This window comes from Vipera berus, assembly GCF_964194415.1.
Source record: "Vipera berus genome assembly, chromosome: 1".
Taxonomy (NCBI): Eukaryota; Metazoa; Chordata; class Lepidosauria; order Squamata; family Viperidae; genus Vipera; species Vipera berus.
In genome coordinates, this window is record NC_138202.1 from 133,828,948 (window position 1) to 133,853,941 (window position 24,994).

Here is a 24,994-nt window from a genome sequence, read left to right on the forward strand (position 1 = left end):
AGACAAGATTTAAGTGTGTTCCCCATGCACACTTGAAAATTACCTTCCCTTCGTTGAATCTATGTTGGTTGTTTAAGTATATTTTGCTGAACCCTCCTTCCCACGTTTATGCATTTGGCTTCGCCATTGCAGTGGCTGTTTCATGCATCCTGAACCAAACAAATCCTAATATGGATTAATCCACCACGTGAGCATAGCTAGTAGATGCCTTGCTCCTCTTGTATGGCTGAAAAGGTGATGTAAAAATAGGAAGGTAAGATGAGATGGGCAATTCATGTAGAGCAGGGGTGTCAAACTCAATTTCATTGAGGGCCGCATCAGCATTGCGGTTGCCCTCAGGGGGCCGGGTGGGCATGGCCTACTGGGTGGGCGTAGCTAAAGTGCGTATGGCCTACTGGGTGGGCATGGCCAGCTCTACATCGTTCGCATCAAGGATGCCTATGGGGGCCTGGGCAGGAGTGGGACAGATCTGAGGGTCTCTGGCAGAAGGAGGGTCTCTGGCCCAGGGCCAAGGCAGTGGGGGCCGTTCCCTCACTCTTTCCAGGATGGCTTCGCGGGCCACATGAAACCATTTTGCGGGCCGGATCTGGTGTCTGGGCCTTGTGTTTGACATCTCTGATGTAGAGTATTGTGCAGAGGATTGCTGCCAATACAAGATAAGCCCCTTCTTGGTGCTGGCCTTTTCTTTCTTTCTCCCCCCCCCTGTTCAGCTATATGAAGCACAGTGGTTATTTCTCCCTTTCATCTCATCTGTGTTTGTGTGCATTCAGCTTATGCTGAGTTTTATGAGTCTTTAATAAACTCTAGACAACATTTGCAACATTTCATCCCACCAATGTGTCTTCAGGTTAACATTTGCCAAGACTAGCTAAAATGACATACACTGTAGAAGAACTAATCAAATGCGACATAAAACAATTCCTTGAAAATGCATCGCTTTGCTCCTTAATACAGCCCTATTCCTCTTCTTTCTTCATTTCTGGGTGAGCAGATCTCAGATACTGATGTATGCCAATTTGGATATCCCTGCCTGTCATCGTCCAAGGCTTTTGTTAGAGAAATGCCAAGGGGGAAAAAAAGAAAGAAAAAGAAACAAGTAGCTGTAAACCTTCTAGAGGGACGCGGTGGCTCAGTGGGTTAGGACGCTGAGCTTGTCGATCAGAAGGTCGGCAGTTTGGCGGGTCGAATCCCGAGTGCCGCGTAACAGAGTGAGCGCCTGTTACTCGTCCCAGCTTCTGCCAACCTAGCAGTTCGAAACCACGTAAAAAATGCAAGTAGAAAAACAGGGACCACTAAGGTGGGAAGATAACAGCGTTCCGTGCCCCTTTGGCGCCTACTCATGCCAGCCACATGACCACAGAGATGTCCTCGGACAAGCACTGGCTCTTTGGCTTTGAAATGAAGATGAGCACCGGCCCCTGGAGTTGGAAACAACTAGCATGCATGTGCGGGGGAACCTTTACCTTTACCTAAACCTTCTAGAAGTCTAAGAATTACTCATCAAAGTGATTCATGGTTTTCTGCCCTCCTACTGTATATGAATACACAGTTCACCCAGAAGATAACCTCTTTCACAGGTATTCCCTGAAAGCATAAAACTCTGTTCGTATTTTAAGGCATACATTCCTGATCTCCTACAACATATCTGCTACAAGATATTTAGATATGTGAGGATTTCTCTTGTAATGTTATCAGAATGACATCACATAAAGAAGGAGAGGGGTGTTTCTTCTGGCAGAGGCGTCAGGCTGCGATTGCTCCAGGTGGGAATGAGACAACCCCCTGCGGGAGAACTTGCCCTGGGACAATTTAACAATTCAGTTTAATTATTTAAAATAAAATAATTTTTTAATTTTTGTCACTCACGTTTCATTTTGTCCCTCTCTTTGCATCCTTTCTTTAATGAGTCTATGCTACCATTTCTTTGATATTAGTGTAACTCTTGTCCCGCAGCGACTTGTTTCACAATGAGTTGGGCCATGGTGAGTTGGCCACAGCAGATGGTCATAGAACCAGCTCAGTCACCCAAAGGGACACTATGCCTTGAAGGAAGACAATGCCTCACAATAGGAGGCCAGTGTGTTTGAGTTCTCTTGAGCAATGCACATGTTCGGAATTGGGACTCAACATGATGCCACCTTGATGCAGAAGTTCAGGAAAAGGCACCCCTTGGAAGAAGGTGAAAGTAACATAAAGGCTAAAGAAACATGGCCATCGTTTTTTGTAAAGTTCTACTTCAGGTGAGCAAGGCGGTGAATGTTTCCTGGAATCCCGGCTGTTTTATGAAACGATGGTGTGAAGTTCAATTGTTTTATCTACAGAAGAACCTAGCAAGGTCATTTTACTTTACTGAAGATGAAATCTAACTTGGCAGATATTCATTGCTTTGTGGTATGTATCCTCCATGTGTGCTTCTTATTAGGAAGTCCAACTGTATCAATAGATCCAGGTGAATAAAGATGCAATTTATGGGATTTTTACATAAAAAAACATTCCTCAGTGTACTTGTGAGCCTAGTTACATCAAATATATCTTTAAAATTGGTCTCAATCAAAGAAGAACCTAAAAATACATTGATACAACAGAAGATAGTAAGCAATAGGTAACTGCTCAGTAAGATGCACACTGCATGACAAGGCTGAGACACTTATTTCAATATTATTTTACAGATTGCGCTGCAAAACTGCCTTAAGCACACTCAACCCCAGCATCTTCACTATGACTGCAGTTGTTTTCACCCCATTCACGTTTACTACACAAATAAATGGAGTGTTCATTTCCTGAACATTGTACATCATCCAGCCAGATTTGTCCAGATCCTGATGAGAGTCAAAATACACAAACAGAGATATAATGAGTAAATATGTAAATTGTTTCCAAGGCAAGAAAACAAACTCTTTTGACATCATTGTGCTGCAAGATCTAATTTTACACATATGAGGGATTGTTGAGGGAACCATATTCCCTTTAGCTGTTCTCTCAGATGTCTAAAATTCCCCTCTAGAACAAAGGCCCACAGCAAAGATTTCCCTTGCTATTTAAGAGTAGACCCATGTTTCAACCCCCCATCCCCCCACCCCAATCTCACGTTTTCTGATTTCATGAAAGTTGTGAAGTAGATTACCTGCAGCTGCAGTGAAGGTAGAAACAGCCCGATTGAACCCCAGCATTCGGCAAACCACGTTGCCAGCATTCACATCCCAGAGATCGTCACAGATGGTGCCCCACTCCCCTTTATGCAGAATCTCCACACGACCACGGTTGTCGTGTCCTATGAGTCTTAGGAAAGCACCGAATCCTGTGGTTGTTTGTGTATGTAATTTCAAAAGATAATGGTAAAGCATTAAGAGGTTTGATTGGGCCAACTATCCATTGAAAATTTACCTTTCTACTCCAGCTATACATTTGAGATTTTCCACATCTAAAGGATGGTTCAGTATAAACTCTCTTAGAGGGAAATGGTGGACTTTAACTAGAGCATCCTGTGCAAATCTTGCAACTGATGGCCCATACATTTATTTTGGTATTTGTAATTTTTGTTTTTGTTCCTTGATATAGGCTTCTCTACTAAACCTGATGCCTCAGGTGACCGCCTAGTTCACCTGTGTGGATAAGCCACTCTTGGGAAAGAATAACATAACACTATCTAAGGGAACACCTGCTGCCGGCATCATCTTCCCATCGTCCTGTGCGCCCCCACAGGGAGGGCCTTCTCAGAGTACCGCCGGTTAATGAATGCCGGCGGGTTATTCCCAGGGGAAGGGCGTTCTCTGTGGGTGCGCCTGCCCTATGGAACCAACTACCCACGGAACTTAGGACTGCCCCCGACCTTCGCTCATTTCGCCGTGACCTGAAAACTTGGCTTTTTGATCTGTTTGGTCCAGACTCTGGGGTTGTTAATTTAACTGGGTTTTAGATTTACTCTTGGGGCTTGAATTTAATTTAATTGTTTTAATTGATTTTAATTTTTGTATTTCATGGTTTTAACTGCCCTGTAAACCGCCCTGAGTCCTACGGGAATAGGGCGGTATACAAATTCAATAAAATTAAATAAATAAATAAATAAATAAATAAATAAATAAATAAATAAATAAATAAATAAATAAATAAATAAACAAACAAACAAACAAACAAACTAACTAACTAACTAACTAACTCCTGGATTAAATGTATAATAAGGATAATAAACACAAATATCTTTTCTAACAAAGGAATGCACCCTATTACTTGTCTATAAGTCCTGATACGAAGAGTACTATCACAGTTTTGCCTGCTTCTGGAACAGACATAGCTGTGTGCATTTTTTAATTGTGTTTTTGCAATTGTTATGCTCTTATGCTAGATAAAAAACCCCAGCTCATCTACAGCTCCACACGTGCAAAGAAGTTCTACAGTTTGTTGGGAATAATTTACCTGAGATGCCCCTTTCACCTTTAGAGCCTTGTGTTCCTGGTAATCCTGGTTTAAGAGAATTAAAAGAATGTTGATAAAACATCCAGATAGCTTGTGTGTTCTTTTTTTAAAAAACCATAAATGAAAACAGAAACAGTACACAATGGAGTGATGAATGAATAAAACAAATGCAACATGTACCAGAAAGATAATATATGTCCTACTTATGTACCACACTTCCCAAGGCATATCTATTGCAAGAGTTCTTATAGACCAGTGGTTCCCAAACAATTTTGTTTTAGGACCATTTTTTAAATTTTAACTTTTTTTAATTATGGGGTATCCTTGAAAGGTTTAGTTGTGTAGGTTATACCTATCAATATTTATTAGAAATTAAAACAGAGAAATTTTAAAATATTTATTTGACTTCACCAGATGCTGCTTTAGGACCTCTTTCCAGAGCACAATACCATAGTCTCTCGAGACTGAAAGATGCCAATGATGAAAACAGAGAAATTTTAAAGTATTTATTTGACTTCATGAACCCCTTGAAAGCGTGTAGTCCTAGAATGAATTTTTTCCTGCAATTTTCTTCTTTGCTACTACCATAATAGGTGAATTTTTCCCCAAGTGTCTAACAGCAAAATTGGAGAACCAGCATTGAAGAATCTTTACAATGGCTTTTCATTATAGATCAACCAAACAAGGCATATGGAATAATCCAGTAGCCTCAATAAAATGGAATTTATGGAGAGTGGGTTGAGAACAGGACATCTGTCACGAGTGCTCTATAACAGGTGTGTCAAACTGGCAGCCCACCGGCCGGATGTGTCAAACACAGGCCACACCCACCCCAGCTCCACAAAGGCAAAAAACATCATGATACGTCACATGACTCAATCGAGTTTGACACCCGTGCTCTATAGAATACTTGCCCATAATAATTTAAACATTATAAATCTATATTCTACCAAAACAAAATATAAAGTTCATATGCATTTGATTATATGTATGTGCAAAATATTGATATCCGTTTTGCAATTTACCTGTATCTCCCTTACTACCTTTTTGACCCTGAGCACCTTTTTGTCCTTGTGGGCCTGAGAGAAGAAAGAAGAACTACAAGTTAGAAAGTCTTTGGAAGCTAATGTTTCAGCCGACTAAAACATTCTATTTGCAGCTTTTTCAGCTGTCAGGTGAATCATTGTAGACTAAAGATATCTGTACAAACAGCAGAGACTAGGACTGCCTTGAAGAATGAGAGATTGGCATGTAGACCAATCCTTTGGAAACTCTCTGGAGAAGAGAAGAACAGGAGATTGTCCACAAGCTCTGAATGGCAGCTCCTTGCAAGAGGTTTGTAATGCCCTATTGGATTGAGCACCCTGAGACAAGCCTTTAAAAAGAACATTACTCACTTTGTAATCATGTCTGGAGATGATCTACTTAACTATATCATGGATATTAGAGACTTTCAAAATGCCAAGTTTAATTTGAGACCTGGTGAGTTTTACCTTCTTTCTTTGATACAAGGACTTTTTTTTAAGACTTAAGAGTTTCAAAACACTATATAATTGGCATTCAGGGGGAAAAAAGAATTTTGATTTAAGAAAATTATTAATTGAACTGGAGACCAGAGGAATATGGACTTCAATAATATTGTTACAAAAAAAAAGCCCACGGTATTTGCTTACCTGGAACTTGACTTGCTTCTCCTTTCTCCCCTTGTTCACCCTTTGGACCAGGAGTTCCTGGTGAACCCACATTTCCAACAGCACCTGTTAAGCAAATCAAAGGGTGTGATAGCAGAGCAAATGTGAAAGGATAGTTGCATATTGTGTACAAAAAAGATGTGCTAAGAACCATCCTTTTAACATGATAAGAAAAGATTACCTAGTAATTGAACAGCTGTCATGATCATGTGCTGTCAAAATATTTTGAACTACAACTCCTAGACTTCACAATCACTGTGTCTAAAAACCATGCCAACCTTAATAATGTAAACTGAGGCTTCTGGAAATTGTAGATCAGGAGGTATACAGACTATGGGTAGTCCTTGAATTATGACTGTAATTGAGCCGGGCAGTCATCAAGCAGGTCATCAAGTGACCATGTCCAATTTTAAAACTTTTTTTGTGATTAAGTGAACACCACAGTCATTAAATGAATGTGGATGCTGTTAATTGAACCTATTGTACCTAGACACTATAAGCAAATGCTGGTTCCCAGCAAAAAAAAGCCTAATAAATCCCATTCACATGACTGCAGGATACTGGAAATGGCCATACATGCAGGCCAGTTGCCAAGCACCGCAAGGCAAACATATGGCGAAAGGGGGAGCGGCTATCAGAACTTGGAAATCCAGGCTGTAAGTGGAGGTCCATTGTAATTTCAAATAGTTGCTAAGTGAGCAGTCATAAGTCAAGGACTAGCTATATTAGGTTATACCGGGCTGCAGTAGATGATTTTGCTCTGTAGCTTTGCACCTTTTGTTCCACATTACGGATTTGCAGGCAAAATCTGTTCTTACTGTCAATCTCCTGTTGTAAGCAGCTTTGTAACAAAAAGAAATGCAGAGAATGGCCACCATTTTCTGCCTCATCTTTTGCTGATTCACAGCACCACGAATCGTTTCTTGCTCATGTCAGCAAGAACAGCTTTTGCCTGCAAATCTATAATAGGGAACAGTGCTTAGAATGGACAAGGCCACAGATACTCAAAATTCACTTTTACCATTTTACCATTTGGGAGAAACCCATCGACTAATGTGGAGGAAGGCAAAAACACTTTAATAAATGAGGTGGAAAATGCTGGTCAATGAAAGAGGAGAAAAATGGGGAAGAAAGTCTGCAAATAATCTTTTAATGTATACAATCTGATGCCAAATAAGCAAGCCCTAGTCCCTTCCTTTTTTAGGAACAACAATGTAATTACATCTAGCAATTTCAGTCAAGACTTCTCTATATTATGTGTTCTCAGAAGTCAAATTACTTCTATGAAAAATGTTTAGTAGCTCTTGTTTTAGTATTTTCTCAGGTATAAGTCCTATTGGCCTCTGCATGTCTTATTGCCTAGTAAGCCTGCTTTGCTGTGCAGTGCAATCCCATGTATTTTCATTCAAAACTAAGCTCTGTTTAATTCAGCAACATTTACTTCCAGGAAGTGGGTGAGATTATTGTGCTCCTAAACACATCTACAGTATGTAAAAATAAATGCTACTTAATATAAGGAAATTGACTTCTGGTAAGTATAGGGTTATAGTGTTGGAGAAAGTTTGTGTCAGGGTATAGGTCACGGGTTGGCAACCCACGGCTCTGGAGCCGCATGTGGCTCTTTTAGCCTTCTCCTGCGGCTCCCAGTCATCCTCCGCCATTTGCAGAGAGACAGAGACAGAGAGAGGCACTTGCACTTCCCTTCTGTGTGTCTGTGTGTAAAAAAGAGAGTGGCCTCATGCTGTTCTCCGAGGGGCTCCTGCCTTTGCTGTCTCTCCACAGGAAGCAGCAGAAAGCAGAAAGTAGGAGCTCTCTCTCTCTCTCTCTCTCTCTCTCTTTCTCTCTCTCTCTCTCACACACACACACTGAGTGGGGGAAGAGCACTGGCAGACCAAGGGCAGGAGAGAGCCAGCCCAGTAAGCTTGATCGAGAACAGCATGAAACCAGCTTGCCAGGTGAGCAGAGAGGAAGAGATAGAGAGGGGGGAGAAAGAAAAAGAGAGAGAGAGAGAAATGGAGAGGGAGGGAGGGAGGGAGGGAGAGAGAACTCATGCATAGCAGCTTCAATTTCTTTTTAATTAAACTCTTCAATCAAGCTCCCCGCCTCGTGTGCACCCAGTGTTTTCTTTTCCTCTGGGAAACAGGTCCAAGTGGCTCTTTGAGTGTTTAAGGTTGCTGACCCCTGGTATAGTCGATAAGGAGGTCATTTCAATTGCACTTACACAACATTATTTACCTTTATTTCCTTGTGGTCCACGAAAACCATCGTGACCTGGTGGACCTGAAAGAGAAAATATTTCCTTGTCTATACATTTGAGTTCGTTTCTATAAGAGATTCTTTGTGTGTTATGAACATGACATATGAAATGATACATTATATAGAAAATATAGACCAAACAGCACTGGTTGCATTCCTGGATGATTTCTGGTGGGAGTCTGAAGACACAAGGACAAGAGGAAGGAATGACCACAAACTTCCAGAAAAGCTCTGCTGTTCCCAGTTCTATTTCACTCCCTATGGAAGATGTGAAATTGGGGTCTTCCTCCACTCCATGCGTTGTAGCTCTCTCCTCCGTTAGATCACCATGTTTTCTTATTATTTTCCCAACATTAATAAAGAAACCAGGAAGGACCAGCGTAAAAAATAGCTAAGATGCCAGTATAGGGAGCTGGTAAAATATGGCTGACTGTGCTCTGCTTGTTGTCTGAGTAGTTTCTGTTTGAATTATAATGCTAACCCACAACATGTTCCAACTATTTACTTCTGAAAGTAGTAAATGTCACATAAACAGTGAAAGTATATTGAGTACTTAAGTATTCTCCTTGATCTAAATACAACATTCAGGATAGCACTTGGTTGCATTCAAGTTACCTTGCTGGCCTTCATTTCCCTTCTCTCCCTTCTCTCCTGGATCACCAGTTATTCCTCTTGGGCCCATGATTCCTCTTTCGCCAGCATCTCCTTTTGATCCTGGTAAGCCTGTTTAACAGATTAAACACACTAAGTCTGAAGGCAGAAGTTTTCTCACTGGTACAGTCCCGGGTTTGTTTTCAGTTGTAGCATCATCATAACATGGTAATAACTACTAATTTGCTTAATATCTTCTTCACTTAAGACAATCACATTGCCAGTCAATTAGCTCTCTCTAGTAATGATGAAGATGTATATTTTGTTTCTGGGTCAACAGGCGTTTGAGATCATTTGTCATGTGAGTGATGAATTAAGACAGATTTTCTCACTTGGGTGTTTCTACATGATTTAGAACGGTAGTCTCCATAACTCACAACTAGAATACCCAACTAGCTAGAGAATTATAAGAAATGAAGGCCATATACCCATCTAGAAGGCACTCAGCTGATAAAAAAAAATGTGCTAATTTAGGTCAGCGAAGTGTTTAACTTCAGGCTTTAATAATTACAACATAACTAATTTGCAACTTTTTCTTTTTTAAAAAAATTAAAGTTACAGCTGGGGGAGCTGTACCAGGGGGAGCTGAATTTTGGTTTTAGCTTGGTTGGATTTGGATGAATGAATGAGTGTGGAATAGAGGAATAAAGTGTTTGGCAAGTGGAGAGCCATATAAGTAAGTTACATAAAATGTGTTTGGGGAAGGGGAGTTTTAATGTAATTTGGAAAAACTATTAGAAAAAAACTGTAGGCAAACTTAAAGTAATAAGATTTCAGAGGCAGGAACCATAATTTGACCAAACTCGGTTGAATTTTATGATTTATATTAATAACAATAGACTACAATCTGGAGTACTTCTTATATTTGGTACCTTTTCACATGTGTAGTGCCTGATTTAATTTACATGGTAGATTTTTCTTTTCTTTTCCTATAATGTGTCTTGAAATTATGTTAACATAGCTACCTGATATTGTAATAAGAAAAATGGAAGTATTTTTCTTTTTTAAAAAATTAGGCATTATTGATTTCAGCTGCAAACATCTAGGAAATGATAGATGGCAGCAAAGAAATATAAGAAAATCTGCCATTTAGTAACAGCCAAAATCTACAACCCAAAAGCTCAGGTAACAAAAACAATAATACATTTCTGGTGGGCAGCCATGCTACACTGTTTCATCCCAGATAGCAATTTACACAGCCCCAACCCTGAAAAATAGTTCATACAGCCCAGACAATCAGGACAATAGATGAGAATATTTGTAATTCAGGGTTGAACTGTTGGGACCTTGGTCGTCTCTGAGTTTGGTTGTTTTCTTGCAGACATTTCATTACCCAACTAGGTAACATCATCAGTGGCAAGAAGCAGAGTAACGAAACACCTGCAGGCAAACAACCAAGCTCTGAGAGCACCACGAACCTCACAGAATCAAGCCAGTTTATCATTTATCTCTTTCTTTTGTCACAGCACCAGCAGAATAGCATTCCACTAAGAACAGCCAGGAATAAAAGATTTCTTCAAAATGGTAATAACTCATCTTACCGTGAGATCCCATCTCCCCCATTTCTCCTTTCATTCCTGGTTCGCCCTTTGGTCCGACAGGCCCAAGATTCCCTTTTGATCCCTTTTCACCATCTAGTCCAGATATACCTGATATGAAAGAGATTTAATAATTCTTTTTAACTGAGCCACTGTACGCAGTGTCCAATACTGAACACAAGAGACTTGATCTTATTGTGATTTATGCTACAGTAGTAATCTCAGGGCTGATTCACTCCTTGTAATAAACTTTGATTTGCTTTGGTGTGTTGTCATAGTGCCCGGATTTCCACAAAATGCTAAGCCATAAATCACGGCTTAACAGACCATGATGGCTGTATTCACACCAAAAACAAACCTAAATACAGTATTAGCATGATGCATGCAATTAGAAAGGCCAGGTTTGCACAATGCTCAAGACAAAAACCTGATGGCTAGGCTAGGGTGTCATTTGAATTAAGCCTTGTAGCTAGTTTATGCTCCAGGGTGCTGATCAAATGAGGGAACTGGATTAATTCCACATGGTATAATTAAGTAAGCCTGGGTTACAATGGACAAGACAAATTTTGGTGGGCAGAGGGTTATGTTTACTATTTTCCATGAAGATGGAAAGCTGTAGGAGATAGGGCAGTGATGCAAACAGGTCATGCCATACACATGAGCAGCCCTGGATTTACTGATCCAGTTTTATATTTTTTTTGCATATTTTTCTTGCCTAAAATTATAAGAAATGATGACAATGAATTCAAACTATAGTTGAGGGAATTCCAGGGATCCTTAAGGAGGAATTGGGGCTGCTCACATACAGTATATATATATATATATATATATATATATATATATATATATATATATATATATATATATATATATATATATATATACACATATATACGTATTTTCCGGTGTATAAGATGACTTTTTAACCCATGAAAATCTTCTCAAAAGTTGGGGGTCGTCTTATACGCCCAGTCGTCTTATACGCTGGAAAATAGTACATAAATCAATCGAGCGCCCTCGTTCTTGCAAAGCAACTTCAAGCCTCCTTAGTCCAGTCCCCCCTCCAATGTGACTCTCCCTTCCCACCCCCAAGAGCCTCTAAGCCCCTTCCCCTCCCCCTTGCAAACGCCAGACCCCGGGAGCTCTTGCGTTTATTCCAAAGGGTGGGTGGAAGGAAAAGCCCTTTTCGGCTCTGGTGTGGCTGCAAGTCGACGAGCCCAGGAAGGCACACCCTCCCCTCTCACTGTGGAGGAAGCAGGGCAGGCTGGCGTCAGGCGGGAGCCGGCAGGGCAGTCCTGCGCACGCGCGTGCTCCCCGGCTGCTAAGGATTGCTCGGGGAGCCGTGGCAGGCACCTCACGCCCTTCCCTCTCGAGGTGGCACCGGCGGAGCCGTCCGGCGTCGGGCGGGAGCTGGCAGGGCAGTCCTACGCATGCGCGCGCTCCCCGGCTGCTAAGGAGTCCTCAGGGAGCCGTGGCAGGCGCCTCACGCCCTTCCCTCTCGAGGCGGCACCAGTGGAGCCGTCCGGCGTCGGGCAGGAACTGGCAGGGCTTTGCACCATCTGCATCAGACGGGTCTGAATCGGGCTTGTGTCGGACACTTGGCAACTGGCATGTAAGTATTTTCCGGCGTATAAGACGAAAAATCTTGAAAATCCTCTCAAAAGTCGGGGGTCGTCTTATACGCCCAGTCGTCTTATATGCTGGAAAATACGGTAGACTTCTTTGTGGTGATGGTTGTGTAACTATGAATTAGCACAAGTTGTCTATTCCTTTGAAATATGTGTTACATATTGACTATACTAAAAGATAGACAATTGTTCAGCATTTGTAGCTATTACAAAATCATATATCTCTATCTACAGTATCTATCTATCTATCTATCTATCTATCTATCTATCTATCTATCTATCTATTTATCAAATGATATATTGCTATTTCTGTCTTTGTCATCTACTGTAAGTATAAAATATGTCATCAAACAATGGGAAGGCCTTGATAAGTAGATAAAAATACTAAATCCTCTCTAAATATCTCACTGACTGTGCAACCACCCCTAGTAATAATGTGGCTAAATTGTCTTAATTTCATTTCAGCAAAATGGCCTTGGTGGTTTTATTTCAGTCTTAACATTTGAAAATGGAGTTGCTCAAGTTATATGCATTTAGACCAACCTTTCCTAGCCTTGATATGGTCCATAAACAGAATTGTTGGATGATATTGTCCCAGGATATGTAGGGTTTGAAGGTTGAAAAGACCAAGTTAGACATTTGGAGGATGGGAATCATAACTTTGGAAGATAAAAGGACTTTCAAGTTTGGATTACACACTTATCTCTGACTAGAAATAAATCTGGAAACCAAGGGCAGCCCAAGACATTTCGTTCTAAGAACTGGAGTAGAACATGGTTCCTGTGCATTGTAACCAAGACTTACCAATGTTTTCTCCAGGTCTCCCAAGAAAGAAGATATTGAAAGGCCCTATCCTAATTCCTGCTGTAAAAATACATTGATAATATAATAAATAATTAACCATATGTTCCTTTTTCATAAGACTGAAAACTAGACTCCTCAGTCACCATCATCTGACCACTATCTTGCTTTGGAACTTCTCTGAACTTCAGTCCACAACTGAAACAAATGCTGGACTGGACTTCTGACCAGTGAACTTGTCAAGGATCTATGCAATAGAAGTAATATTTAAGGATCTCCCAGGAGAATCACTTTAAGAAAAAGTGTTTAAAGAGGCAAATCCAGCCTGGTAGACCTTGCTCTCCTTTTGTCCCTTCTGGTCCCATGGCTCCTATAATCAAAATATAGAGAAAAATAAAAATAAATGCAGAACAAGAATTGGCAACACAATTAAACTTTACTTGAATTTCAGCATCTGATTACTTTATTACCTGTATCACCTTTCTCTCCTGGGGAACCAGGATATCCTTGTATTCCTGGAACTCCTAAAACATATGCAGCACAGATTAAAATACAATCTTATTCTCTGTATGTACTAGGGATTAAGTATCACTGAGCTCAGAGGGATTTGCATACACACACACACACACACACACACACACACACACATATATGGATCTTTGGTCATTCGGGGTTTTTCCCGCGTAGAATTGAAGGTGTAGGAGCAACGTTTCGACGGAATCCCATCCGTCATCCTCAGGCTGGTGGCTTCAGCTTCCTTCTTCTGGGAGAAGCATGTGGTGGTGGCTGTTTGTTCCTCTTTTTTAAACTGCCAGAGGGGGTGTGTTCTGTGGGTGGAGGTGTGCTCTGATTGGGTGGGGGATTAGGTGTGTTCTGATTGGGTGGGAGTGTGTTTTGAATGGTGGGTGTGTTCTGATTGGGTGGGGGTGTGTTTTGAGTGGATGGGCTGGTCTCAGCTGCCAGCCTTAGACCTGAGCTGGTGAGTTGTGCTGCTTTTGTTCGGCTTCGTGTTTGTGGTGGTGACATGTTTTTATAGTGGGTGTCAGTTTGCTTATTGTGTGGTTTGGAGGGGTTTAAAGTGGCTGATGTTGCAGCTGTAGTTAGGTTTCTGTTTTGTGGTTGTGCGTCGTTATCATTGTGGGTTCGGATTTGCTTTTTGAATGTTTGTGTGGTGGTGATGTCATGTGATGTTATCATGAGTTTGGGTCTGGTATCATTCTTGGTGGTTGGGACTTGTCTGTCAATCAAGGCGGGTTTCCAAATGGCTGGTAGGCGAGAGGTATCATCTCGTTTGTTCATGCTGTGGGGGCGTTTTTCTATCTCAATGGCTTCTCTGATTATTCTGTTGTTAAAATGTTCGATTTTGGCGATAGTTTTGGGTTTTTTTTAAATCAATTTCATGTCCCGTGGCTTCAAAGTGTTGGACCAGGGATGAAGTTTGTTCTCCCTTTCTGAGTGAGTTTTTGTGCTCTTCAATGCGTGCACTTATTCTTCTGTTGGTCTGTCCGATGTATGTGGTGGGGCAGGTAGTGCATGGGATTTCGTATACTCCTTGGTTTTCTAACCCAATTATGTCTTTGGGGTTTCTTAGGATGGTGGATATTTTTCTGTCTGTGTAGAATGCTGTTTTGATGTTGTGTTTTTGGAGGATCTTGCTGATTCTGTCTGTGGTCCCTTTTAAGTATGGGAGGAGGGCTTTGCCATTTTCTTGTTCTCTGTCTTGGGTTTTTGTGGGTGTCTCTCTTCGGATTAAGTTGGTAATCGTGTTTCTTTGGAATCCATTGGCTGTTAGTACATTAGTGAGAGTGTGTAGTTCGGTTTTTAGGTGTTGTTCGTCAGCTAGGTGTTTTGTTCTGGAGATGAGTGTCTTGGCTACGGAGTTGATCTGTGCTGGGTGGTGGTGTGAGAGTGCGTTCAGATAGCGGTTTGTGTGTGTTTTTTTAATGTAGATAGTGTGTCCTAGGGAGCCGTTGGATTTCTTGTAGACTAAGACATCAAGGAAGGGAAGTTGATTGTTAGCTTCTGTTTCCATGGTGAATTGTATTTGGGGTGTAGGCTATCTGAAATAAATACAACCCCCCAAATACATCCTAGATCTGACCAACCACTGCCTATCCAACACATACTTCATCTACAATGGACAAAGATACAAACAAATGGAAGGAGCACCCATGGGATCACCCCTTTCACCTGTCATCGCAAACCTCTACATGGAACACTTTGAAACCCTCGCTCTAGAAAAATCCAACCACAAACCCAAACTCTGGCTCAGATACGTAGATGACACCTTCGTAATCTGGCCACACGGCAAAGAAAAACTGGATGACTTCCTCACACACCTCAATAGCCTACACCCCAAACAGCCACCACCACATGCTTCTCCCAGAAGAAGGAAGCTGAATGACCAAAGATCTAGCACAATGTCCTTCAGGAGAAAACCCAGGAATAGCCAAAAGAAATTAAATGGTTCATATGGAATGGATAACACCCCTCTTGACTTCACAGCATAGAGGTTCAGACTGCAGCTCAAGAATTACCAGGTTCTCCTTTCGGTCCAGAAAGTCCTATCCCTGAAAGAGAAAAAGGAAGGGAGGCTTAAAAATCAGTAATTCATTAATATCACCACCTCACCCTCAGCCCTCTGCTTGAAGGTGGGGATTGTAGTTTTATTTGCTTACCTTTTGTTCCAGGGTCTCCTTTGATTCCTGTTAAACCAACGTCTCCTTTTTCACCTTTATCTCCTAAAAGATGCCCCCAAATTGGATTTATAGCAGATTTTATATGATATATACTTGCCATAAATGATTAAAGCTCAAACCTTGAATCTGCCATTTAATAAAAATCACATATTGGCCGCCTATTTTAGTGGCCATTTCATTTCACATTGACCGCGCTTCAGCAATGAAACAGGTATTCATTATTTTAATGAATCTATAGAGGTCAGATATGAATTCCTAACTATGTTTGCAACTTGCAATGACAATTCATGGTGTAGCTCAGGCTGTATGAAGTTAGCTTAGGGAACCATTTTGTTAGGTCTAAGTCACATGACCATTCCTGACTTCATATCCTACTCAGGAAGACAGCTAAGGAAGCAGGAAAATGAATAGGCACATAGCTTATTAATAGAACAGGGTTGTTATGTCTGCACTGGGTCAATGCTGTAAATTCAAAACTGAATATTTGAAAATGTAACTTTTACTTACCTTGGTCACCTTGTCTTCCTGGAATTCCTCTTTCTCCTTTGGGACCTGAATATGAAGAAAAGAAGATTCGTATTTTCATAGTCTTCTTAGTTGCTGCTATTACACACACAGAGAGACACACACACACGTCATAAATCAGCAGCAGAGACCAGTCTAAAGGGCCACTAAAATTGTACGTTAATATAACAGGCACATGAATTCATTAGTAAAAGTATTTTCATGGCTGGAGAGGTGAATTGTGCGTAAAATTCAGAGAACATGTGTTTTTTAGGATGAAAGGAATTTATAGCCGTTGTCCCTAATCTTTCTCCTTGTATTCATCTGGCAGAAGATCTGAAGTGCCTACATGTAGGGAAATTGTCTTGGAGTTTCTATACATAATCATGGAATCCATCTATTCAAGTCTCCAGGTATCCCACCCAGCCTATTTGCATCAGGGATAGGTGAATCTGTCAGTTTTGATTGCTTTCTGCGTCTAATGTTTTCATTCCTTACATTTGTTCCATCCGATTTCTGCATGAAGCTGCTTTTTTCTTTCTTTTTTAATCCGCAAAAAAAAATCATGTGCGTTTTCTTGCACATTTATCCCAGAATGTACATTTTGCTTAAGAGAGATATTTTTGGAAGCTGAATTTCCTTAATGTGATTTCTTTAATTTTCTTAATTGCCTTTTTTTTTCATTATTTCCTTTAACCTACCCATTTAACTCCTACCTTGGTGGAGCAGTGGGCTAATGCCTCCTTAAGTAACACCAGCTGCCTGCAATTAGTGCAGGTTCGCATCCCACCAGGCTCAAGGTTGACTCAGCCTTCCATCCTTCCGAGGTAGGTAAAATGAGGACCCAGATTGTTGGGGGCAATTAAGCTGACTTTGTAATAATGCCGCTTGGGGGTGTGTGAAAGCCCTAATAAGCAGGCATATACATAGAATGAAGGCTACTGCTAAGCTTGTAAGCCACCCTGAGTCTTCGGAGAAGGGCGGGATACAAATGGAATTTAAAAAATAATAATAAAAAATTGAATACTTTTTTTAAAACTTGCTATATATTCCAGCACTGCAGATTGGATAATGGGATTATTTCTCCTGTTCCTTTTACAAATGTACAGATTACTGCTGATTTCTTTGGATACATCCACTAATGGTGTTCAACAGGCACATTTTCACACATTTCTGTTGAATCCGGTAAGACAAAAATGAACAATTTAGTAACCATGCTTCAAATGAATGCTGTAGAAGTTTAGATGAGCTGGTCTTTTTGCTTGCTAGAACTCAGATATGTATGACATTTGCTTGTTTGTAGATTATCATGTAATTTTAGTCACTCATATATTTTACAGGAATGAAGTTGGACCCAATAAAACAAAATATTTGTAGTTCAGGGTTGAAATGAGGGGTCATTGATTCTATCTGAGCTTGCCTCAGTTTACCTAGTTTGGATAATGAAACCTCTGCAAGAAAACAAGTAAGCTCAGAGAACACCAAGGACCCCTCAATTAAGTTGGAGCAATAAAAGAAAGAATAGAAAGTGATTAGAAGGTCATATTATATTTACCCACCAGGAGGTCCTGCAATGCCTTGAATCATGTTGCTTTTAATTTGGTCTGAAAAAAATATTGACATCTGTTGGAAATAGCATACGTCTGTAACTAAAATCAATCATTTTTCACACACTTATTAAACAAGCTACACAGCTACTCCAGATGTAAACCATATTTTAACATTTCTCCAGTTATAATTTTCAACATTCCCACAGTGTTTATGACCTCCTTTTCCTCATTTTTTTCATGGATTACAGTACAAATATTTATAGCATTTGTTTGAATTCCACTCTTAGAAATATCAGTATCATTCCCATGCAAACAATTAATTATTCCTTTCAAATGTCCTTATTTCAGTTTCATTTCAAACATTCCATCAATTTATTTGTCATGACATTTCCAAGGTGTACAGAAGGCCCTTCTTGGGTATTTATAGTCAGATCAAGAGATTTCTACCCAAATATCATAGTAAATACTGCAGACTCCAATAGGTTCAACTCCTCTCAACAAGGTACAAGTCTACATGAAGAAGAAACAAATGTGCTAATAAAATAGAGACAAATAGGAATATAATCAATGTAAAAAGTACCGTATGTTCTGCTCTTTGCTAAGGTGATTGAAAGGGCTGGTACCCAATCCTGAACAGTAGTACTGGGCTAGTGAATGTTAATGTGATTATTCTGGTAACCTTGTAGAATTGTGGGTGACAGCAGTAGTAATAGGTGTGCTTAAAACAGTTTTTGAATGTTGCTAAGGGACTGACTTTACCTATTTAATCCAACCCAGATCATCATCATAATAATAATAAAGCCTCAGATCAATGATACATCTGTCAGCCTGGTAGAACAGACAGGAAACATGACCAGATAATCTAATTCTATTTATTGTAAAGCTACACGATCTCAAGGTACAATTTTGCTGTTTTCTCCTTTACAGCCAGACAAACTAAAACTATGGAGGATCCCTTCTGAGTCTCTTGCCCCACCCACTATCCAACTGCAGGCTACTCTGCAGTGGTGGGATTCAGATATGTCAACAATCAGTTCTCTGTGTGGATGCCTCTTCTGGAAGTCCATTCTGGGCCTGGGCAACAAAAAATTAGCTACTGATTCTGCCAAACTGGTGTGAACTGGCTTAATCCCACCACTGCTATTCTGTCTTCTATCCCTAGACAGTGTCCCTTTGTTCCATCTCCCAAGGTCTTTCCCACATACCCAGTGGTGGGATTCAGCCAGTTCACACCAGTTCAGCAGAACTGGTAGCTAATATTTTTGTTGCCCAGTCCCAGAATGGACTTCCGGAAGCAGTATCAAATATGTTCACATATTTGAATCCCACCACTGCACATACCATTACAACATCATAGCATCTACACTAAACTGATGAAAGCACCAAATTGGATCCTTCCTTCCTTCCTTCCTTCCTTCCTTCCTTCCTTCCTTCCTTCCTTCCTTCCTTCCTTCCTTCCTTCCTTCCTTCCATCCATCCCCCTATAGGTTATATCATAATATGTACAAAGACAGGTACAACATGATCACTAGCAAAGGATACATACTTTTATGTATTCATTCTGGGTCATCTCCTGCATAAATTGGGACTGTTGGAAAGCTCTTAATCGGAAACCTTTGAGACTAAGATAATCTGTACATTTGCTTTCCAGAATTTTTTTTATACATAATTTGTTTCTAATGGCTTAATGGAGCAAGTTTAACTTTTTATATTCAAGCTCTTGTCCATGAACTCTTGCAAGGGAGCAAAGAAAAGACCGTGAGCAGATATGCCCCCAGAATTATCAATGTGGCATTTGAACTAAGATATCCATTCCATTTTGTATACAGCATTCAAAATGCTTAATATGCACAGTAGAAAGATGGATAAAACAAAATAAGGATGTACCTGTAATGTTTGCCATTTCCCATTGCAGATGTTGGTTGCTCAGTTTGATTACATGAATTTCTTTTTTAAAACTGTGGATCCAGTGTCCTTGATCACTCTGAGCATTGATTCCAAAAAGGATCTCATTCTCCATGGTGCCATTAGGAAGATGATTCACTAGGCTTGCTTGTCTGTCTTCTTTCATGTTATTTATAATTTTGTGCAACATATAGACTGAGAAAAATGAACAGAAAGTAATGAAATAGCCAGAGTTTATTCACCATTATCCAACTGTGCTAATTTTCTAAGTTAGTTTTCATTTTTTTAAGATAGGAAAATACAAAATTATGTGAAGAACTTTCCTGTTTTAACCAAAGCCTGTAAGTTGTCAGGAAGCCTTGTTCTAATGCTGTAAATGCTCTCTTGAAGTTATATAAATAATCACAATTTGTGAAAACTATCACTGGGACATGTCCTTCTACTCCATACCGGGCCAAATCACTGATCTCTTGCTATTGTTAATGTCATATAAAACACACTAAAGCAATTATTGTAGCAGGATCCTACTGACTGTCACATTTCTGTGATGTAAAAGATACAGATTAATTCAGATTCAGTTAGCACCTTGCCTTTTCACTATTCATGTTTTATTATTTTACTGTAATAGTTAATTTTACAAATAGGTAACTACTTGTTACTTCAAAGTTAGTGCTTGAAGGAAATATATTGCTTTATGCAATGCAATTTAATCTGATGCTAAAAATGGGAATGGAGGTATTGCCAAAGCAAGAAAACATTAACTATGGATGTTCTCTTTGGATATACTGTATGTTCCTATCCAAAGGGACAGGGCTGGCCAAAGACTTCAGTTATTGGGATATGTGTTCATTCATGTTTCTTCTGATTAGACAATACCATCAGCACAGTGGACATGAGTTTGGGAAGACTTGGGGAGACAGTGGAAAACAGGGGTGCCTGGCATGCTGTGGTCCATGGAATCGCAAAGAGTCAGACACAACTTAGCAACTGAACAACAACAGAAATATTTCTTCAAAGAAATTGAGTGGAACTGGAAGATCTTCCAATCTGGTGATCACTGCAATGTTAGAGGGCAACCTGTACCTATGAGTGAATTAGTCCCAGCAGCAGACCTTCCATGCCATTCTTTAAATGCAGTTTAAATGCACTGAAAGCTTGTTTCATGTTCTAGCACATGTTCTCTACACTGAAAAGAAGTAGGGTAACATCTGAAGGATGATGATCACAAGAGCATGACCAATGATTTTTTACCCACCAGCATTTCCAGCCCCTAAGATATACCGATGCTCATATTGGAGGCACATTCGTTATCAGCCATATGCTATCATTGGATCAGTTTATATAGTGCCTTCACCGATGAAGGAATAGCCACAAGGTCATGGCTTCCTCTACCTGCTGCATCCAATATAAATATTCCTGGCTTCAGCTGTGGACCATTAAGTACTAAGAAAGCAAGTGACGCAGATGTGGAATGCAGCTCATCATTATTAGCCAGAAAACTAAGAACATTTATAAGACCCCAAAGCCAATTTGCTGTCTTTGACCTTTGCAGTCTTACAAGAAACTTTAACCTTGACCTACAATCCCCATATTTACTCTCTTAATCTCTCTGTCTCTGTGTGCATGTATCATCCATTTTTCTGTGATTTTCCCATCTCCTTTCTCCCTGCCTTTTTTTCTATGCTATTTCCATTTCCTTCTCTCTCTCTCTCACACACTTTTTTAAAAAAATGTAAAGTTAAAAGAAAAATTGATAAAAACTATGTGGTCACCTGATGTCACATAAACAATCAATCAGCAAGCTAACCAATCAAAAGAAAAGTGATGGTACCATATTTTCTGTCCAAATGTGCCCCACAATTCATCAGCTAAAGGCTCAGGGGATGCTTGGAGTAAAGTGACATTTTTAGCTTTTAGCTTCTTCTGTCCCCAGAATATGTCTGCAATTTAATCTGGACTTCAGAATGATTTCCTATTGTTTTTTGCTGCCACTGTTTTAAAACTTAATATTTTGTGGCAATATAAAAAGCATTGTAAAGAGCTACCCAGATTGCCATGAGAAAACTCAGGATGACTAATCAGACCCACATGTGGCTGAAGACAAAAGCATCTGGAAAACAGGTTGGGAAGCTAAAGGTCTGAAGGTTATTTATTGAATGCTGGGAAATCATCTTTGGCACTGTTTTTATTTTTCAGGTACCGGTTAGAAATGCTCTCACTTTTTTTTTTGAACTTTTCAGGATGGGTGGGTTCTCTGTACTTTTATAACTCTATATTCTTTCCAGATCATTAAAAAGAGTGTGGGGGAAAACCCTCATGAGCTGAAATACAGTAATCAAAGAGGGCACCCCAAAATACCTGGCTAACTGGAGGGACATAATATGATATCTCTTACCATCAGCTGTGACTTTCACACAACATACAATATATTGAACTGCTACTTCAATGCTGCTAACCCAATGCACCAGGCTAGCTAAGGATTTCACTCAACTAGATTTAGCAATATCAGTGGTGTGAGAACAGGCAGTTTTTCATCTTTTGATTTAAAAAATTAAATTGCATTTAATATAGGTTACCTTCATAGGCCAACAGTCCCATGCCTCCCGTGAGCATAACCAAATATATTATGAGTACAGACCAAATACAGCATCTGCAAGTCTTTTTCTCTTTCTTTGGTTCTAAAATTTGGGGAAAAATATACAGGTATATACAGAGTAGTATAAGTCCATCATTTGATTCTACAAGTGACTGAAATTACCATTACTGGTCTAATAATGATAGCTTCAGACCATAATCCTCTACACAAAGTTTTATAAAATGTGGATCCTATTGAGCAGTATGATTTAAACAGGTCATTCTTTATTAATATGTTTAACAGAGGGTAAATTGTTTAATTTCTAGACAAAAGTTTTTGTAGGTATAATCTATGCAAGCTTATTTGAAAGTATATTTGATTACTAAGGTCATTCAAATTTCTAAATACTTCTGCTGAGAACTACAATCAAGAAATAACTGTCTCCCCTAGAATTCACATCTTAGTACTAATTTTCATTATCTTTTACTGTAAAAGTTATGTCACTGCCATAAAATAATGCCATTTAATGCAATAACAAATTAATTCCATTTATAAAAGACAAATTCTCACTAATCAATCACTTATAAATTGTCTTAGATAATTTGATCAAAGTATAGATGATAATCAAATAGTAAAAATACTTTACCACTAATTTCAAATGGTGTGAGTCCAGATGATCCAAAATTCATCTCTGAAAATGAGAATATTTTAGTGTCTTTTAATTCATCACCAGTGAAGCTATTTAAGTTGTCCATGATCAAAGTTTTACTATAAACTGCAATCCTATCAGGGTAAATTTACTAATTTTATCTTCTGGAAATGCATCTTATTTCAAAAACACTTGCCATTGGCTGGATTTTATTTTTACTACACTTGCAAAAAAAACACAAAAAAAACCTAGCAGAGTATCTTTTGTACTTCCCCAAAAACATCTAAGTATGAGCTGGTGAATATATCCTTTAATATTAAAGAGAGAGAGAGAGAGAGAGAGAGAGAGAGAGAGAGAGAGAGAGAGAGAGAGAGAGAGAGAGAGAGAGAGAGAGAGAGAGAGAGAGAGAGAGAGAGAGAGAGAGAGAGAGAGACAGGGAGACAGAGAGACAGAGACAGAGACAGAGACAGAGACAGAGACAGAGACAGAGAGACAGAGATAAAAACCTAAAATCCTTACTGTGATTTTGTCATTTGCACAATGACTTCTTATTTCAAGAAGAAATAAGAAAGACCGGTACTTTTTGACTCATTGTGCTTATGTAAAGAGACATCCATACGCCTAACTCAGCATTGTTTTATGGGTAGGAGTGATTGCAACAACTAATAGTCTATAACTGTCATTGTGAAATGGGATAGCAGTGGAAAGAAAAATGCTGAAGTAGTAGTTGATTGGGGTGGAGGGCTTGCACAAGAAGAAAACGTATTAATAGAATCGAACTGAGGAAGCTTTGTGGATGAGAAGTGGAAAGTTTTCAAGGAAAAATCCAACAAAGAAAATCCAGTTGCCTTTTGGAAAAGCACCCTTTGGGTAAACCATGACCTGAATGATTGAGAAATCTCCATAGACAAACTCTCCTTTTTATGTAGTGTATATTGGAGGACGTGATCCCCTGAGAGCTGTATGCAATGAAATTTCATTTTAATGTATGCCGATTAGTGTACATTTGAAGTAACAATAAACTTTCTATTCTATTCTATTCTATTCTATTCTATTCTATTCTATTCTATTCTATTCTATTCTATTCTATTCTATTCTATTCTATTCTATTCTATTCTATTCTTTCCCATCCTGTCCAATGGTTCCCATCTCTTCTTCCCTTTGTTGAATCCCTCTTTATGTGGTTAGATAGGCAGGTTGCCACAAAGGTATGGAATTTCAGTGATTGCTACTTCTTTGCTTCTGAACCATGCATTTTTCCCCCCTGGTGTCCATGTTTGGCAAGAAGGAATCATCCATTTCTTGCTTTGATCATTGTGTCCTCAGAGCAGCAGTGGTACAACAAAGGGAAAGGAGGACTCAAAGGAGAAAATTTGGGAAGGGAAGATGAAAACACCTGGGAAAGTAGAGGGAAGTTGCTGGGACTAGTGAGGAAGGAACAATCCTTAAAAGTAAAAGGCAAATACTTATAGGCAAGAAGGAAAGGAACGACCAATTGGGGATTGTAGGGCCATACCCTGGACTGAGCACTTATTCCTTACTGAAAGACAAACTTGCAGACATCTAAGGAAAATTCTTTGCCATTCAGTTTTCCTTTTGTTTGAAGCTCGATTCAAGTTCTTAAAAGGTCAGCAGGATGTCATACTTGTTATCCTAATTTCTAGTCTTCTTTCTCTTTCTTCTGTGGTTGCCAGGAATCGTGATATTGTCACAATTTACACAATACTATTTCCAGCATTAGCAATTTGGGATTTTTTTCTAGTTTTTGCAGAAACAGCTACTTATCGGTCAGGGAAAGGGTAATCGAACTTTGGCCGAGGTCATTGCTCAATCTAATAGCTACTGGGGCCAAATGTCATGAGTGTTAACATGGGCAAACACTTCGGAGTTGTTCTTCACTCCTCTGCAGAAATAAAGAGAAGTCTTTGGGCACTTTAGTTTATTTGATGCCAAAGGTGGTACGGATTATACTTTGGGGACTGGGAATCACCTAACTTATGTCTCTAGTTGGTTCTCAAGCTCACTGGATTGTCTATGTCTATATAGCAGGGGTGTCAAACTCCATTTCATTGAGGGCCGCATCAGCATTGCAGTTGCCCTCAGGGGGGCAGGTGGGTATGACCTGGGTGGGCGT

At 39.7% G+C, this 24,994-nt stretch overlaps 1 protein-coding gene across 2 annotated transcripts; it reads right to left on the reverse strand.

Annotated features, from left to right (window-relative positions):
• Positions 1–1,768: 1,768 nt before the first annotated feature.
• Positions 1,769–23,434, reverse strand: MARCO (macrophage receptor with collagenous structure). Of its 2 annotated transcripts, XM_081313483.1 has the most exons (18): positions 23,380–23,434; positions 22,858–22,902; positions 22,213–22,314; positions 19,619–19,831; positions 17,741–17,785; positions 16,185–16,229; positions 15,657–15,719; positions 15,516–15,548; positions 13,449–13,502; positions 13,313–13,348; positions 10,553–10,660; positions 8,976–9,083; positions 8,340–8,384; positions 6,087–6,170; positions 5,439–5,492; positions 4,414–4,458; positions 3,125–3,298; positions 1,769–2,819 (listed from the first exon to the last, which is right to left on the reverse strand). In XM_081313483.1, exons 2-18 carry the CDS (start codon positions 22,898–22,900, stop codon positions 2,689–2,691), a joined length of 1,383 nt encoding a protein of 460 aa, XP_081169609.1. In that variant the 5' UTR covers positions 22,901–22,902; positions 23,380–23,434; the 3' UTR covers positions 1,769–2,688. The 2 variants fall into 2 exon arrangements, with proteins under 2 accessions (XP_081169609.1, XP_081169608.1); XM_081313482.1 differs by lacking the exon at positions 23,380–23,434 and having other exon boundaries at positions 22,858–23,157.
• Positions 23,435–24,994: the final 1,560 nt, after the last annotated feature.

Excerpts from the sequence above, each read along its gene's own strand:
- MARCO (XM_081313482.1), bottom strand. The coding sequence starts at position 22,966 with ATGGACAACTTAAATAGCTTCACTGGTGATGAATTAAAAGACACTAAA. Across the intron at positions 22,315-22,857 it reads CACACCATTTGAAATTAGTG|AACCAAAGAAAGAGAAAAAG; the intron begins GTAAAGTATTTT and ends CCCAAATTTTAG. Across the intron at positions 15,549-15,656 it reads AGGAGACCCTGGAACAAAAG|GGATAGGACTTTCTGGACCG; the intron begins GTAAGCAAATAA and ends TTTCTCTTTCAG.